This window comes from Pipistrellus kuhlii, unplaced genomic scaffold, assembly GCF_014108245.1.
Source record: "Pipistrellus kuhlii isolate mPipKuh1 unplaced genomic scaffold, mPipKuh1.p scaffold_m20_p_2, whole genome shotgun sequence".
NCBI classification, from domain to species: Eukaryota; Metazoa; Chordata; class Mammalia; order Chiroptera; family Vespertilionidae; genus Pipistrellus; species Pipistrellus kuhlii.
In genome coordinates, this window is record NW_023425515.1 from 123931407 (window position 1) to 123945524 (window position 14118).

The 14118-nt window shown below is 40.4% G+C and overlaps 1 protein-coding gene across 3 annotated transcripts in view; it reads left to right on the top strand.

Annotated features, from left to right (window-relative positions):
- E2F3 (E2F transcription factor 3) overlaps window positions 1-13763 on the top strand; it is a 90053-nt gene extending 76290 nt beyond the window's left edge. For 2 of the 3 annotated variants that reach the window (XM_036448132.2, XM_045584323.1), the window contains exons 2-7: window positions 303-414; window positions 1602-1803; window positions 3093-3251; window positions 6651-6765; window positions 8005-8140; window positions 10244-13763. In XM_036448132.2, coding sequence (XP_036304025.1) covers window positions 303-414; window positions 1602-1803; window positions 3093-3251; window positions 6651-6765; window positions 8005-8140; window positions 10244-10506 — 987 coding nt within the window. In that variant the 3' untranslated portion in view covers window positions 10507-13763. Of the gene's footprint in view, window positions 1-302; window positions 415-1583; window positions 1804-3092; window positions 3252-6650; window positions 6766-8004; window positions 8141-10243 lie in introns of all 3 variants that reach the window. The other variant, XM_036448131.2, reaches the window with a different exon arrangement.
- The last annotated feature ends 355 nt before the right edge of the window (window positions 13764-14118 follow it).

Below are 14118 nucleotides of genomic sequence, written 5' to 3' on the forward strand. Positions count from 1 at the left end.
GTGCCTGCTGGATTCTCAGTATCTAGCCTCATGCCTGGCACATGTGTTGAATCGATGAATAAATGAACAACGTGGCTTCTGGATCTAATCCTAAAGGGTTGCTGGATTTGTCCATCTGAGTGTATACAGCTGATCATTGCAGATGGAGAGAGAGCTTGGGGAATGGCGAGACCCTGAGCGAGCGGAGCCAAGGTGTGAGAGCAGGCATGAGGCTGCAGCACTGGGCAGGGGCCAGATCCCACACAGCCTCGCTTGTGACTGTCCATGTGACCGGGACGAATGATTGTACTTTCTTATTCCAGGCCAAGCGAAGGCTGGAGCTAGGAGAAAGCGGTCATCAGTACCTCTCGGATGGTTTAAAAACCCCAAAGGGCAAAGGGAGAGCTGCACTGCGAAGTCCAGACAGTCCCAAAAGTAAGGATTCTTTCATCACTGATTCTCTGTGGTGTGGGCTCCCAACTTTCAAAGCTTGCGGCTGGAAGGATGCCAAGGTGTGAATAACTCTGCCATGTTTTGTTCTTTGTCATTTCTTTCTGTGCCTATCCAAAAAGTAAATACAGTGTCTGCAGACACCCAGCTAAAGGTTTACCGAGTCACTCCAGTGCCTACGTACTGACTTAAGGGAGGCCTCTTGAAATGTGTGCAGTTTCATTTTTCAACTCAGAAGATAAGCTCCTTGTTCCGTTTTATAATCAAATTAATTTTAACTTTCTTTAGCGCACATTATTTCTGAGACCGAGGCTAAGTGAGTGTAGACGAACTGTGCTGGAGTCGCAAATGTGTGTCGGTCTAAATCTCTAGCTCAGCATAAGAATTGGTTGAGTCCAATGAATTGCTGCTAGTTTCCCTTTCAATGGATTTGATCGTTTTCTTCTGGGAGAGAGGAAAGTAGGTCGGAGATGGCTAGCTAGTCCTTTATGGCTCTGGCCTCGTTAGACTTTGTTCTCACCTTTCCTGTAGTTTATGAATTACAAAATCCACAGGCTGTGTGTACTGCTCCATTAAATCCTTGACCTGTGACCTATAAGAGAATAGGTACAATATTAAATAAAGAAATTTTATTCAAGTGGGATAGGGAGACTTGATTGAAAAACTCATCTAAATGAAGCATCATTTGATACGTTGGTGAACAAGTTACATACACACACAACCCTGGAGCCTGGAAGGCCAGTTGAAGTGGGTCTGTCTGAGCCCGGCATGAAATGCTGGGGGGATTCATCACTTGTCCCCATGGGGTTAGACTCCACGTGTGCTGATCCCATGGGGCTACCGTACTTTTTCATTCAGTCATCAGATGTTTTTGAACACCTACTGTGTGTGAGATACTTTACTAGTTTCAGGGAATAGGATGAACCAAAGTACAAACCACTGAGAAATTCACAAACAGGAATTTTAACTGACCTTTCCTTTTCTAATAAAGCAGTTTCGTAGCTTTCTCTGTAACTGCACAGAAACAGCTTTGCTTCTGATACTAATACTTGGGCTGCATTGGGAGAGGGGGCTTGCTCAGCTGCAAAGAAACCCCTCATTTCTTTACCTTTCCCCCTACCCCCCACCCGCTCGGGTTTTTGTTTTTCTTTAAGCTCCAAAATCTCCCTCAGAAAAAACACGGTATGATACATCACTTGGTCTGCTCACCAAGAAGTTCATTCAGCTACTGAGCCAGTCACCTGATGGGGTCTTGGATTTGAACAAGGCAGCAGAGGTGCTGAAAGTGCAAAAGAGAAGGATTTATGATATCACCAATGTACTGGAAGGCATCCACCTCATTAAGAAGAAGTCTAAAAACAACGTGCAATGGATGTGAGTATGAGTCGCACCCCCACCCCATTCCCTGGCTCTGATGGGGGTCTGTTCAAACATTGAGCTCCCTCTCCATCCTTTCACATTCATGAAAATGTTTTGCTCTCCTACTCTCTTCTTCTCTCACCTCTCTCTCCTTTCTCAACTCCTTAGCCACAAGTTCCAAGTCTCTTTAGGAAGAGACCTATTTAGATACTGTCAGAGATAACAACAACAAAAAGGGGTTTCTGTTCCATTAGCTACAAGCAAGGGGATCCTAAGATAAATTAGGGTCCTACAGGTGTAAAGTAGAATGCTGTTCATTTAATACGGTGAAGACCATGTGTGTAATCTCATAAATGCTTGCACATGTCTTAACTCCAACAGGAATTTGGAAATTAACTATGGATGTGTATTAACACATCTCTGTATACACACAGTCACCCAATATTTTTAACCATGGTTCTCAGAGCAGATTAACTCACTTTCTGAATAAATTAAAGCAAGTGTCAAATGTCTCAGTTCCTTCTAGAAAGTAGAGATGGTAATGCATATCACCTATATACCCACATATGTGATTAAATTTGTGAATTATGAACAGAGCACCTGAATAGCCAGTATTTTAGAAGCAGCTATTAAAGCATATTGGAAGGAATAAATCCATTATGGGGCTTGAAAAAATACTACTTCAAACATGATAAGTTGAACAGGTAACTTTTTGTACTCTTTTTGGAATTTTGACAATTGGATTAATCCATTTTGGTCTGTGGTTTAGAGAAACTTGTTGGTCTATGTTCTTCCAAGCAGCACGTACATCTGTTTCCTTAACCTGCTTTTCCTTTTCAGTTGTTGTCATAAGACTCCCATAAATTACTTAGGCCTTTTGTGCTTGTTGGATGATGTTTTGTTGAATTTGAATCATTCTATATTTTCTTTCCAATTTTTCTATCTTTCTGTGTTTTCCTACCTGCTTTCCACCCCTGGGAGGCATGTGGCAGAAAGGAGCTGCCTCTTTGCCTATGAATTTGAGCCTTCTGCAGACACAGGCCTCCTCTGTAGGAAAGAAATCTGAAATACTAGTGGTTTTTCACTTAATTTCTATGATATGAAAAGTGAAGGACTATATGTATAAATATATGTATGTATAAATGTTCTAATTTTAACACTTAGCAAACAATCCCTGGGATCTCCTATGTCAAGAAAGGGATATCTCCCCTAGGTATCATTTCTCCCTGCCCGCCCTTGTTTGTTCACTTCCCTGCTCCCGTTGGCCTCTCGAGTAGCCATGAAGAGTCTGTTTGGGTTTCTAGGGGCTGCAGTCTGTCTGAGGATGGGGGCATGCTGGCCCAGTGTCAAGGCCTGTCAAAGGAAGTGACCGAGCTCAGTCAGGAAGAGAAGAAATTAGATGAACTGATCCAAAGCTGCACCCTGGACCTCAAACTGTTAACCGAGGATTCAGAGAATCAAAGATATCCTTTGTGCCACCTGGTCATGGGGGGTTAGTGCTTTCTAAACTATTTCCAGGGTTGACAATCTGACTTTTATGCACAAGGTAGACTTTTACTTTGGTTTTATGCACATGTGTGAGGCATGTGTGTGTGTGTGTGTGTGTGTGTGTGTGTGAACCCACTTTGTATTAGAAGTCAGTAGTTATGGAAAGATAATCATCTATTATGTCTAGTTTACAGCAAGGAGGGAACTTTTTAAATTCATGTGTGGTTGACACATATGGTACATTCATTGCATAAGGCAACACTATTATAAGATACAAATGGTGTCAGTATTAATATTAAGGACAACATTCCACAGATTCATCTTTGGCTTCCCAGATTTTGGGTGGGTGTTAGCTGTCACTGTTGTGGTTCTCACATTCTACATTTCTTTTCATCAGCTATTGGAGCAATTGAATATGTTAAATCTGTCTGATTGAGATACATAACTGAAGGAATTGAATATAAAAAAAACACACTATTCTATACGTTTTAAAAAGCATTAAGCTGATTCACAACATCAAAAACTGATTTCAAAAGAACCACAAGGCCCAACAAATCTCAGTATATTTGTTCATCTGTAAACAGTAAGTTCTTGGAAATAAAAATATAGAAAGCCACATCCTCTTCTCTGTAGGCTAACAGTCTGGTGACCATCTCAGTACAGCTTACTGTTCATCATCTCACTTCAGACAAAAGATTGGGGAAATGGCTTTGTTGTTTTGGCAAAAAGATTTTGCAACATGCTCAGTTATTAGTGGACGGCAAATGCAATATTTTAAATTACCCCATCTCTAATTTTAATTCCAGACTTTGATTATTCCACATTTACCTTTGTGAGACAGGGAAGAAAGTGTTTCCTGCCCACTTTCTTCTGGTGTCTCCTCTCCAACAGGCTTTCCCTTGGAGGGCGTGAAAACATTTACTTTCCAGTTCAGGTCGTTTTTGTTTGTTTTTTTTGAAACAGCAAATTCCTTTTTGACCAAAAGATTAACCTTGTCAGCTGATGATTAGTGAGAGGGAGAAAGTTGTGCTGATATGAACCCCTAATTGTGGCCAAAGTGGGCTTACAGGGAAGAAACAAGAATGGCTGTCGTTGGACTGTTTCACTCATTGTGTAGTTGGGAGCCCCAGCGAGGAGATATGGCGGTTTCCCATGATGGGCAGCTTGTACTTGATGGCATTGTCACCTCCATTAGCTTTCTCTGCAGCCTTTGTTGCAGGGAATGAAAGCTTCCTTGCAGGGGGCTGCTAACCCAAGAAGCAAATTCAGGAGGGAGCCACAGTGGAAGCACTTTTAAATTTATAAGATTAGAGACTATGTTTGCACCATTATTTCCATTTGCCATTCAGTTCCAAATTTGGTACAGCTTGTTCACAGATGTGTTGAAATTTTCTTTCCTGCAGCATGTTGAGTAATTGTAGATGAGTTTTTATTTTACTGAGTTCTTGTCACGTAGTTTTTTGACAGCGGGCTATGGTGTAAGTACCTGGTTATCAGTTTTCCCAGTGTTCTCAGTAAAAATTCAGAGCTGTTCTAAGACTTTTTCTTTTTCTTTTTTTTTAATCCTTACCTGAGGATATGTTTCTTTTGTTAGAAAGACACACACACATTGTTCTGAGAAACATGGACCCGTTGCCTCCCTCATATACCTTGACCAGGAATCAAACCTGCAACCTTTTGGTATACTGGACGATGCTCCAATAAACTGAGCCATCCAGGCAGGCATGTCAGGACTTTATAACGGTACCAGTGGTCTTTCCTGAGGAGATAAATGGTGACCTAAAACCCGGAATCCTGCTTGAGCTGTCCAATTAAGCTCAACTCTGAATTGGCTGTTGTCTCAATTATTGAGATTTAAAGAAGGTCGTCTTGACAAATGCCCCTAAATGTATGTGCAGATTGGGGTGGATGTGCTTTTTTTCCCGATGAATGGATTCATAGCTTCCTTCAATTCTAATAAAAAGCTACTATTCTAAGGGATATTATTTTCTCTAGGTTCACTAAGTCCTGTTTCTGTGTTAAACATGTTAGATCACAGACTCTATTAGCTATATTATATTACCCATAGAAATGCCTTCATTGAATTATGATTTGCTGTTTTATTATGTGCATTTTTTGGTGGGTTATTATTTTTTAAATGCTGGCTAAAGACATTGTACATTATGTTACTGCATGTCCCTTTATAAGAAAGCCATGTTCTCTCTTAGTGCCAAGTAAAAAGCTTGTCTATCTAGGCAAGCTTGCATGGATACTTTTATCGTATAAAAAGTACCATATTCTTTCATGACATCCTTATAGGTTTGGCTGCCCAGGCCCTTAAAGAAACTGTTCAGTGCTCAGAAGTAACAACCTAGAGTACTGAAATATTATTTTAATCTCTTTTTCTAAATCAGTGTTTCTCATATTCATTCAGGTTGCAGACCATCTAGAAGCCACTTTCTTCCTAGTGAACACTGAAATATTGGTAGAGTTAATAATATCATATAAAGTAATTTTTCTAACTGAGAAGGACTGGCGCTCTTAATATATAATCACAACCAGCCCAGGCACACTTAAGAAAATATGTTGCCTGCTTCTGCAGTATTCTGAGTTCTTCCACTAATATATCTATTGATATTTGCTACTAATTCATTCATTCATGCATTTGAGTGACTGCTGACACTTGCTAATAGTCAAATAAAAGATAGAAGTTATTGGAAGTTACAAAAAATTATGTTTAATAGAGCTTAAATTTTTTCCCTGTAAATTGGAATCTGCCGTCATTCGATTTGGATGATAGCATACTTCATGGAAACTCAGGGAATATTTGCATTCCAGAGGAACCTGGTTTGAAAATCCTGGACCAAATGGGTCTTGGCTTTCTTTCTTTTATTTTTTTTTTAATGTTTTTATTTTTTATTTTTAAATGTTTTTATTGATTTCAGTGAGGAAGGAAGAGGGAGAGATAGATAGAAAATAGGTGATGAGAGAGAATCATTGATTAGCTGCTACCTGGGCATATGGCCTGAGTGGGAATCGAACCATGATGACTTCCTGGTTTCATAGGCTGATGCTCAACCACTGAACTGCCGCAGCTGGGTCTTGGTTTTCTTTTAATAAATTAACTATGCTGTTTCTATGTTTATTTTAATATTTCAAATAGCCATGGGCTTTTTAAAAACAGGCAGGAAAAAGGTATGCATTTATTTTGTTTAAGATATCACCCAGAAAAAAGATTTGTGGAAGATCCCATATATTTAAAGATCTAGAAAGCAAGACAGATATATTCTTATAAATCACAAAATCCTTCAAAATTTTCCACACGTCTATTTTGTTAATCTCATAATGGTTACATCTGAGACAATTAGTTGAAAGATTTCCTTAACACTTATTACGTTAGCTTATGCTACATATCAAGATATTCGAAAAATTAGTGGCCTTAAAGACCAAACTGTTATAGTTGTGAAAGCCCCTCCAGAAACAAGACTTGAAGTGCCTGACCCAATAGAGGTAAGGAGACATCTTTGTTCATCTGCAGATATCTTTCTAGAATGCCTAAAGTTAAAGAATCATTGATTCATGGTTAAAGTTCATATTCTCCTGAAAACTAGAAAGTTCTTTCCCCATCTATTTTACTTAACACTAACTTTAAAAATATTTCAACGGTTCAATATATATTGAGTGTCCAAAAAATCTAATTTTAACAAAGCAGAGCACTCAGCTCAAGGTGGTATACGATGTCCTGTCCCTCTTGTTCTTTCTTTTTTTCATAATTTGATGTTTCCAATCAATTTAAGATTTTGGAGAATTTTATGTTGATTGCTCTAAATATAGTTCCCACTACAAAAAGAGATAGAAATTCTATAAAGTATCTCTCTGACTTATCTTAGCACATTTAAGAATTTATCATTTGTATCCTGTTTACTTTAAAGAGATGAAATGGGACTTTTGTAAGAAAGTAGGGTGCGTATTTTTGTGATTGGTTTCAGATATAGTTTAATAATAGGCCCAGACTATAACTCCAAGGTAAAGAAATGTAGTAAAAAGAATATGCATAGAAAGTAAAAAGAGAATGAAATTTGCAAGCTCTCATCTAGGGTAGAGTTCTCACCTTAAGTGATAATAATAGCTCTATGACCTAGATGAAGAGGAATTTTAAATATTAGTGTGCTGCATTTTCTTATTAAACTCAGTTCCAGTGGTTATTAAAGTTCAATATTAAAAAAGCCCTGCCATAAAGGAATAATAACATGGAAATATTGTATTTGAAACACTAAAAGCACCCTTTAATAGTTTGTGTGTTGCTTTTTAAAAATATATATATTTAGAGAGCATAATTCACCTTCTCCGGAGCAGGGGTCAGCAAATTTTTTCTTTAAAGGGCCAGACAGTAAATATTTTTGGCTTTGTGAGCCATACAGTCTCTGTTGGGACTGCTCACCGCCCAACTCTGTGTGTGAGAAAAAAACACCACCTAGCCAGAGGCCATGCATCAGTAATGGGAATAGGCGTGACGCTGTGCCAGTAACACGCTTCACAAAATCAGTTGGACTGGATTGGGTCTTGGGCTATAGTTTGCTGACCTGTCCTCTGGGGATGGCAATCACTGGTTAAAGGTAGAGTAGCTATGACAAAGCAAAATGAACTAAGAAAACTACCCTTATCTTACATGTTTAGATGAAAATAGCTATTGCTTTCATTTCCAAAGAACTTTCATTTTGAACCTTTCTCACTCTTTTCTGTTCATAGAGCCTGCAAATACACTTGGCAAGTACTCAAGGGCCCATTGAGGTTTACTTGTGTCCAGAAGAGACTGAAACACACAGTCCAATGAAAACAAACAACCAAGACCACAATGGGAATATCTCCAAACCCACTTCCAAAGGTAAAAACTCTTGTTTCTGTCACTTGAAAACTATGTTAAATATGAAGGTGACTATATCACTGAGCCATGCCAACCAGGCAGGAAGAATTCTGTATCAGAACCACAAGTCTAGGCAAGACACAAAACCTTCTGTTATTATTATTGTTATGAAGGGAACTTTCTTTTAAAGGCACTCTCACTGGTTTGCAGAATAAAATAATGACCTTGGGCTAATGATTCCTCCACCCACGAATGGAGTCCCTCAGGATTTGGCTATTGGCAGAAACCATTTCCTTACAGTGTTTGGAAACCCACCCGAAGTGGGGAGTGAAGCTGAGTGAATCATCAGCTATCCTTGGCCACACACCTTTCCATGATGCTACAAGATCCTTAGAGAGAGAAGTGTTTGGAGAGAAAAGCCTTCTATCAAAGAAGTTTTGTCTTAATTTCCTCTCTCCTCCCTCCACCCTCCCACCCCCAATGTGATGGGGAGAAGATATGGTAGGAAATCCCCAACCAAATAAATCTAACTTCTTCCTGCCCTGTCCCTGGAGCAAAGGAAGCTCTTTGCGGTTTTTTTTTTTTTTTTCTGTTTCAGATAGGGGGGGATGTGTTTCGTTTTTCCCCTACCTCCCAATATAGCAGCAGGAATAGCAGTGATTTAAGTGAACAGGACTGATTTAATACTGAGCAAAAAAAAACATAGTAGATGTCTGAACCCTATACGGTTGATCCTTGAACAATGATAGGGTTAGGGGCACTGACCCCCTCACGTAGTTGAAAATCCACCTATAACTTTTGACGCCCCCAAATCTTAAATTGTTCCTTGGGATGCGGAGGATTGGATGTGGGACCTCCGTGGACTCCCAGCTGGGGGTTGAAGGCAGTACAAGTCTTTAAAAATCTGAGTATGAGTGGACCCATGTTGTTCAAGGCTCAAATATACACTGTATTTTCCTTCATATAGGTATCTATGGAAAATCTTAATAAACTAGGCTTGATATGATATTTACCACAATAACTATAATAAAATAGAACAATTATAACAATATAATGTGATAAACGTTATGTGGATGTGGTCTCGCAAACTACCGTGTACTGTATACTGTGTTCAGCCTTCTTGTGATGATGTGAAATGATACAGTGCCTACATGAGGAGATGAAGGGAGGAGAATGACAGGCATTGGAAGGTAGCGTCAGGCACATGGCGGCACCACAACTGCCATCTGGTAATCGACATGGTTCCTAGGTGGCTCACAGGCATGAAGTGTCTAAGGTGAGGAGATGCTGGCCAAAGGGATGATTCATATCCCAGGCAGGATGGAGCAGGACAGCACCCTACTCAGAACTGTGGCAATTTAAAACTTAGGAGTTGTTCATTTTTGAAATTTTCAGGCCGCAGTTGTCTATGGGTAATTCTGCAGCTGGGGGAAGCAAAACCACAGATAAGGTAGAACTGCTTACTATATAGCACGTCAAATAGTAAAACAAAAGACCATTTCCCCCCATAATTATTCAAAGTAAATATCTTCCTTTTTGCAATTTTAGAGGTAACCTTGATAAGTTGGTTGCTCGCCCTGGCCAGGCAGTTCAGTTGGTGAGAGCATGGTTTCAATATGCCGAAATTTCGGGTTGAATTCTCAATCAGAGCACATACAAGAATCAAACAGTGAATGCATAAATAAGTAGAACAACAAATTCTCTCTCTCTCTCTCTCTCTCTCTCTCTCTCTCTCTCTCTCTCTCTGTCTCTCTTTCTCTCTCTAAAATCACTAAATAAAATAAGCTGGTTGTTCAAAAAGACTAAGTAAAAATCAGTGAGTTTCTACTAGGGAGCCAACTTTATAGTGTTTACCTTATGTTTTGTTTTTCCTTAAATAATGACCAGTTGATATCAGAGAAAAGTTTTTTTTTTAACTTGTTAACCTCTAATCTTCGGAGCTAATTAAAGCCTTGTTTGCCAACAGTAGGTACTTTAAAAGATGAGTGAGCGACTAGAGACTGCCCACAGGTGATCTGTATCATAATGCTGCCTGATTGTCATTAGCAGGGGGTGAAAGCTTTCAGAACAGCAACTTTATATCCTAACTCACTTTTGTGTTTCCACCCATTTTTCCCCTTTCAGACTTGGCTTCAACCAACTCAGGACATAGTGATTGCTCAGTTTCTATGGCAAACCTTTCTCCTCTGGCCTCCCCAGCCAACCTCTTACAGCAGACTGAGGACCAAATTCCTTCCAACCTTGAAGGACCATTTGTGAACTTACTGCCTCCCCTGCTCCAAGAAGACTATCTCCTAAGCCTCGGGGAGGAAGAGGGCATCAGCGATCTCTTTGATGCTTACGATCTGGAAAAGCTCCCGCTGGTGGAAGACTTCATGTGTAGTTGATTATGCTTTGTGAACTCCTTACAAACCGATATTTTTTTATTATGGAACCAGAACATCTGTCATGCAGTGTTGTCCCTTCCTACCTTCTTCCTCCGAGATAGTATCATGAAGTAAACGACAAACTTCAGAACAAAGCTGACATTTTAACGAATTTTTTATATATCTATATAGAAATTGTCTAAACGCACAGTTGCAGGCTCCCTTGGGAAAACCCTGCTTTGCCCCAGGCTCCAAAATCTCCTGGATGAGTCAGCAAGTGAGAAAATGTGCAATCAGGTGTCTCTCGCCCATACTTTTCCTCCTCCCTCCCTCCCGGATTGGCTTGCTGTGCCTGACGGATGGGCTGTAGGACGGGGTCTGGCCACCTGGGCCACTGGAATACAGCAATCTTCCTTAATAGCATTTCAAGCCGTGCCTTCTCTGCAGAATGCATGTCTTTGGGGTCTGCTAATATGGAATGGAACTGCAGGAACTGTAAACTTGAAGTCATGCAAAAGTATGAAACGGATGTCTTCAGCTCTTCTTAGGAATATTTAAATTACTGTCATAATTCAGTGTAAGCTATGGGCCATGGGTCCAACGTGGAGGTCAAGAGAACCTCCACAGCCTTGCGGATGAAGAACCTGTTTTCGAATACTTGTTGCAGATACAGAAGAATAGTTGAGATCTGCCACTGTAAGCTGTTGTGGATTTTCCTGTCTCCATTAACCACTCCCACTCTCCTGCCCCCAACATGTTTGTGAGTTTAAAGTTGATTTGTAGCAATTGCCTACTGAGGAGTTCTTTGTGGATTGTTTTAGACTTTTTATTTTTTATTTTTACTTTTTAGCTGCCATTTAAGCATTCCTGTGGCACCCATCACCATTACAGTTTGTAACTGTTTACTTTGAAGCGGTTTTTGCGAATTCGAATTATTTAAGCAGAGATAGAGAACCTCTCTGATCAGAGCATCGAAATGAGTGTGACCTAAGGTCTAACAGCCTCTGCGGGAGCACTGGCCCCTTGGAAAGGAGAACCAGGTCAGATGACATAGCAGCCCCAAGGAGCAGCAGGTGTGGGTCCCTCTGTCCTTGGGCTCCCCGTGGCCCCGTGACCGGGGAAAGGGCTCTCTTACCACTGCACTCAGGGAGGCCACTTCTCAGGATGCGGTCAGATGGAGAGGCTCCCAGGGACACAGACAACCCTTTGTGTGAGTGGCATTCTGCCGGCGGCATTGGCTCCGGTCGGTGAGACCAGGGAGCTCCCACTGTGCGGGGTGGGGTTGCAATACCCCTGGCCACAACCCGTCCGTCCCCCTTCCTCGATGAAGGAGTAAGTTGGACCAAGGGAAGTGTAGGTGTAGAAAATAAAGCGATAGAATGCCGGGGTGTTTGCCCACTCGACTCTTCAGGAATGGTGTCCCGGGTTGGAAGCTTTGTGTCAGCTGCAAATCTTACCAGTTATGTCCAAGAGCGGCTTTCCCATTGGCCCCGGGGAGGTGGCCATTTCCCACCGGGAATGGGACTTAGTACCTCATACCCATTCCTTGGATGCTAAAGACTGTGGGGATGAGGGAGTCTTATTTTAAAAACAAACAAAAAACAACCTCAGCAGGAACAGAGAAACTGAAGTGCCGTGTGTCTGGCCCACTGGTAGGCACATAGTAGGCACTCTATTCACGTGTGTAATCGAACTGAAAATATCCCTTAGGAAAAACACAAAACGGTCAACCACCAACACCCCAGCCAGTTTATTCTAGGTAGATTTCCACAATATGCAAAGTGGTGGTGGGGGTCAAAACCATGACACCAGCACTTTAAACGATTTGTGTAGGTATGCGTGGACGTGTGTTTGGGAAGAAAAACAAAAGGTGCAGATTACCCTCCTTTTTCTTCAGCCTCCATCCCCAGCCTCCTCCCCTCACACACTGGACTTGGTACAAATATGTGGTCCGAGATGAAGCTTTGGGATAGGGGAGGGGAGGGGAGCTTTGTGTCAAGTGCCTACTGGAAATGCACTGTGGGGTGTTTTCCTGTATAGGAAACCATTTATGCCAAGCTTTTCCCCCGTTTCCCATATTTATCTCATCTGGTTAGCTGCCTCTGCTTCCAGCTTTGTGTAATTCTCTGCCAGCTGCACAAAGCTCATTTTTTTCCCAAAGTCTAACGACTGAGCTCACCTGGCTAGGTTGTTATGTGTTTTGTTGAATTTCTCCTTAAACTTTTCGTAATGTAATGCCGTATTTATTGTTTTAGAATGAAAGGAATACTAATAAGTCTTAAAAGTTCCTTCGTGCATAAGATTTCTCCAGTTAATGGGCTTAACTGGGGTACATTAATGAAATGTCCATACTTCGTTCTGTTTGCATTCGTCTTTTTTTTTTTTTTAAACATAGTATCCGGCACACAAAGTGGGTTAATTCTCCAGTATTTGTGTTACTTTAAGTCAGAGTATGCCGGTTTCCTGGTACCATTGAGTTGCTGCTATTAAAGCTCACACATGAAATGGCTAAAAGTTACAAGTGTGCGAATTATGACTGCGTGAGCCTTAGAAAATAAACTGTATAAAGGGCAACACATGAGCTGTCAAACAGTGTTAAGGTGTGTGTTTATATGTACAGACTTGTGCATAGCAATTGTTTTATTTAAGTTGATATGTAGTCTACTCACATTTTCATTATCTAGCAATTTTGTACAAAGATAGCAATTAATTTGTAAACACTGCCAGAATGTTTTCTAGCTGGTTTGTAATTTTTTAAGAGTGTTATATTTTGTTGTTTTTTGTTGTGGTTCTTGTTTTCATTTTTGTTTCAAGTGTAGATCTGTAAATAGAATTGCAGTATTTAAAGCTTTAGCTGTCAGGAAAAAAGAAGAAAGAACTCGGCGTGTGCATGGCAACTCGTGTGTGTGAGAGGTCTGAGGGAAGATGCCTTGTAGAGTCAGTCAGGTGGCAATGGTCAGAGTGTGGGAATTTCTTTTCCTGTGGGGTACGTGATTTTGTCAAAGGGAAATATTTCTCCCAAGATTGGGAGAAGGCAAACTACTAATCAATTTAGCTTTGTGTTGTATGCTAGTTTAAAAAAAAAGAAAATGTGTAATATAATGAAAAAAAAAAAAAAAAAAAAAAAAAAAAAGCTTTTATGATGGATTTTGTAAATAGATTTGTTACAGGGTAACCTGTTCTCTAGCTGTGATCTTACCACTTCAAATGGGTGTAATTTGAATAAATTTTGTATGGTAACGGATCAATAAAATGATTTTTTTTTTTTTTTAAGAGTTGAGATTTGTGGCTGGATTTTCTTACAATGGTCTGAAGCTTCTATATTAATCTCATTCTTAAAGACATGCTTTAAGAAGTTAAGGGGAAAGTTTGCACAAAAGCTTAAGATACTATATACCTTACCCTTAAAAAAATTTTTTTTTATTTTTTAGAGGAAGGGAGGGAGAAATAGAAACTTCAATGATGAGAGAGAATTATTGATCAGCTGCCTCCTGCACGTTCCACATTAGGGATCGAGCCTATGACTCAGGCATGTGTCATGACTGGGAATTGAACCATGACCTCCTGGTTCAAGAGTCAACACTCAACCACTGAGCCACACCCGCTGGGCTATTTGGGACCTCAGGAACACTG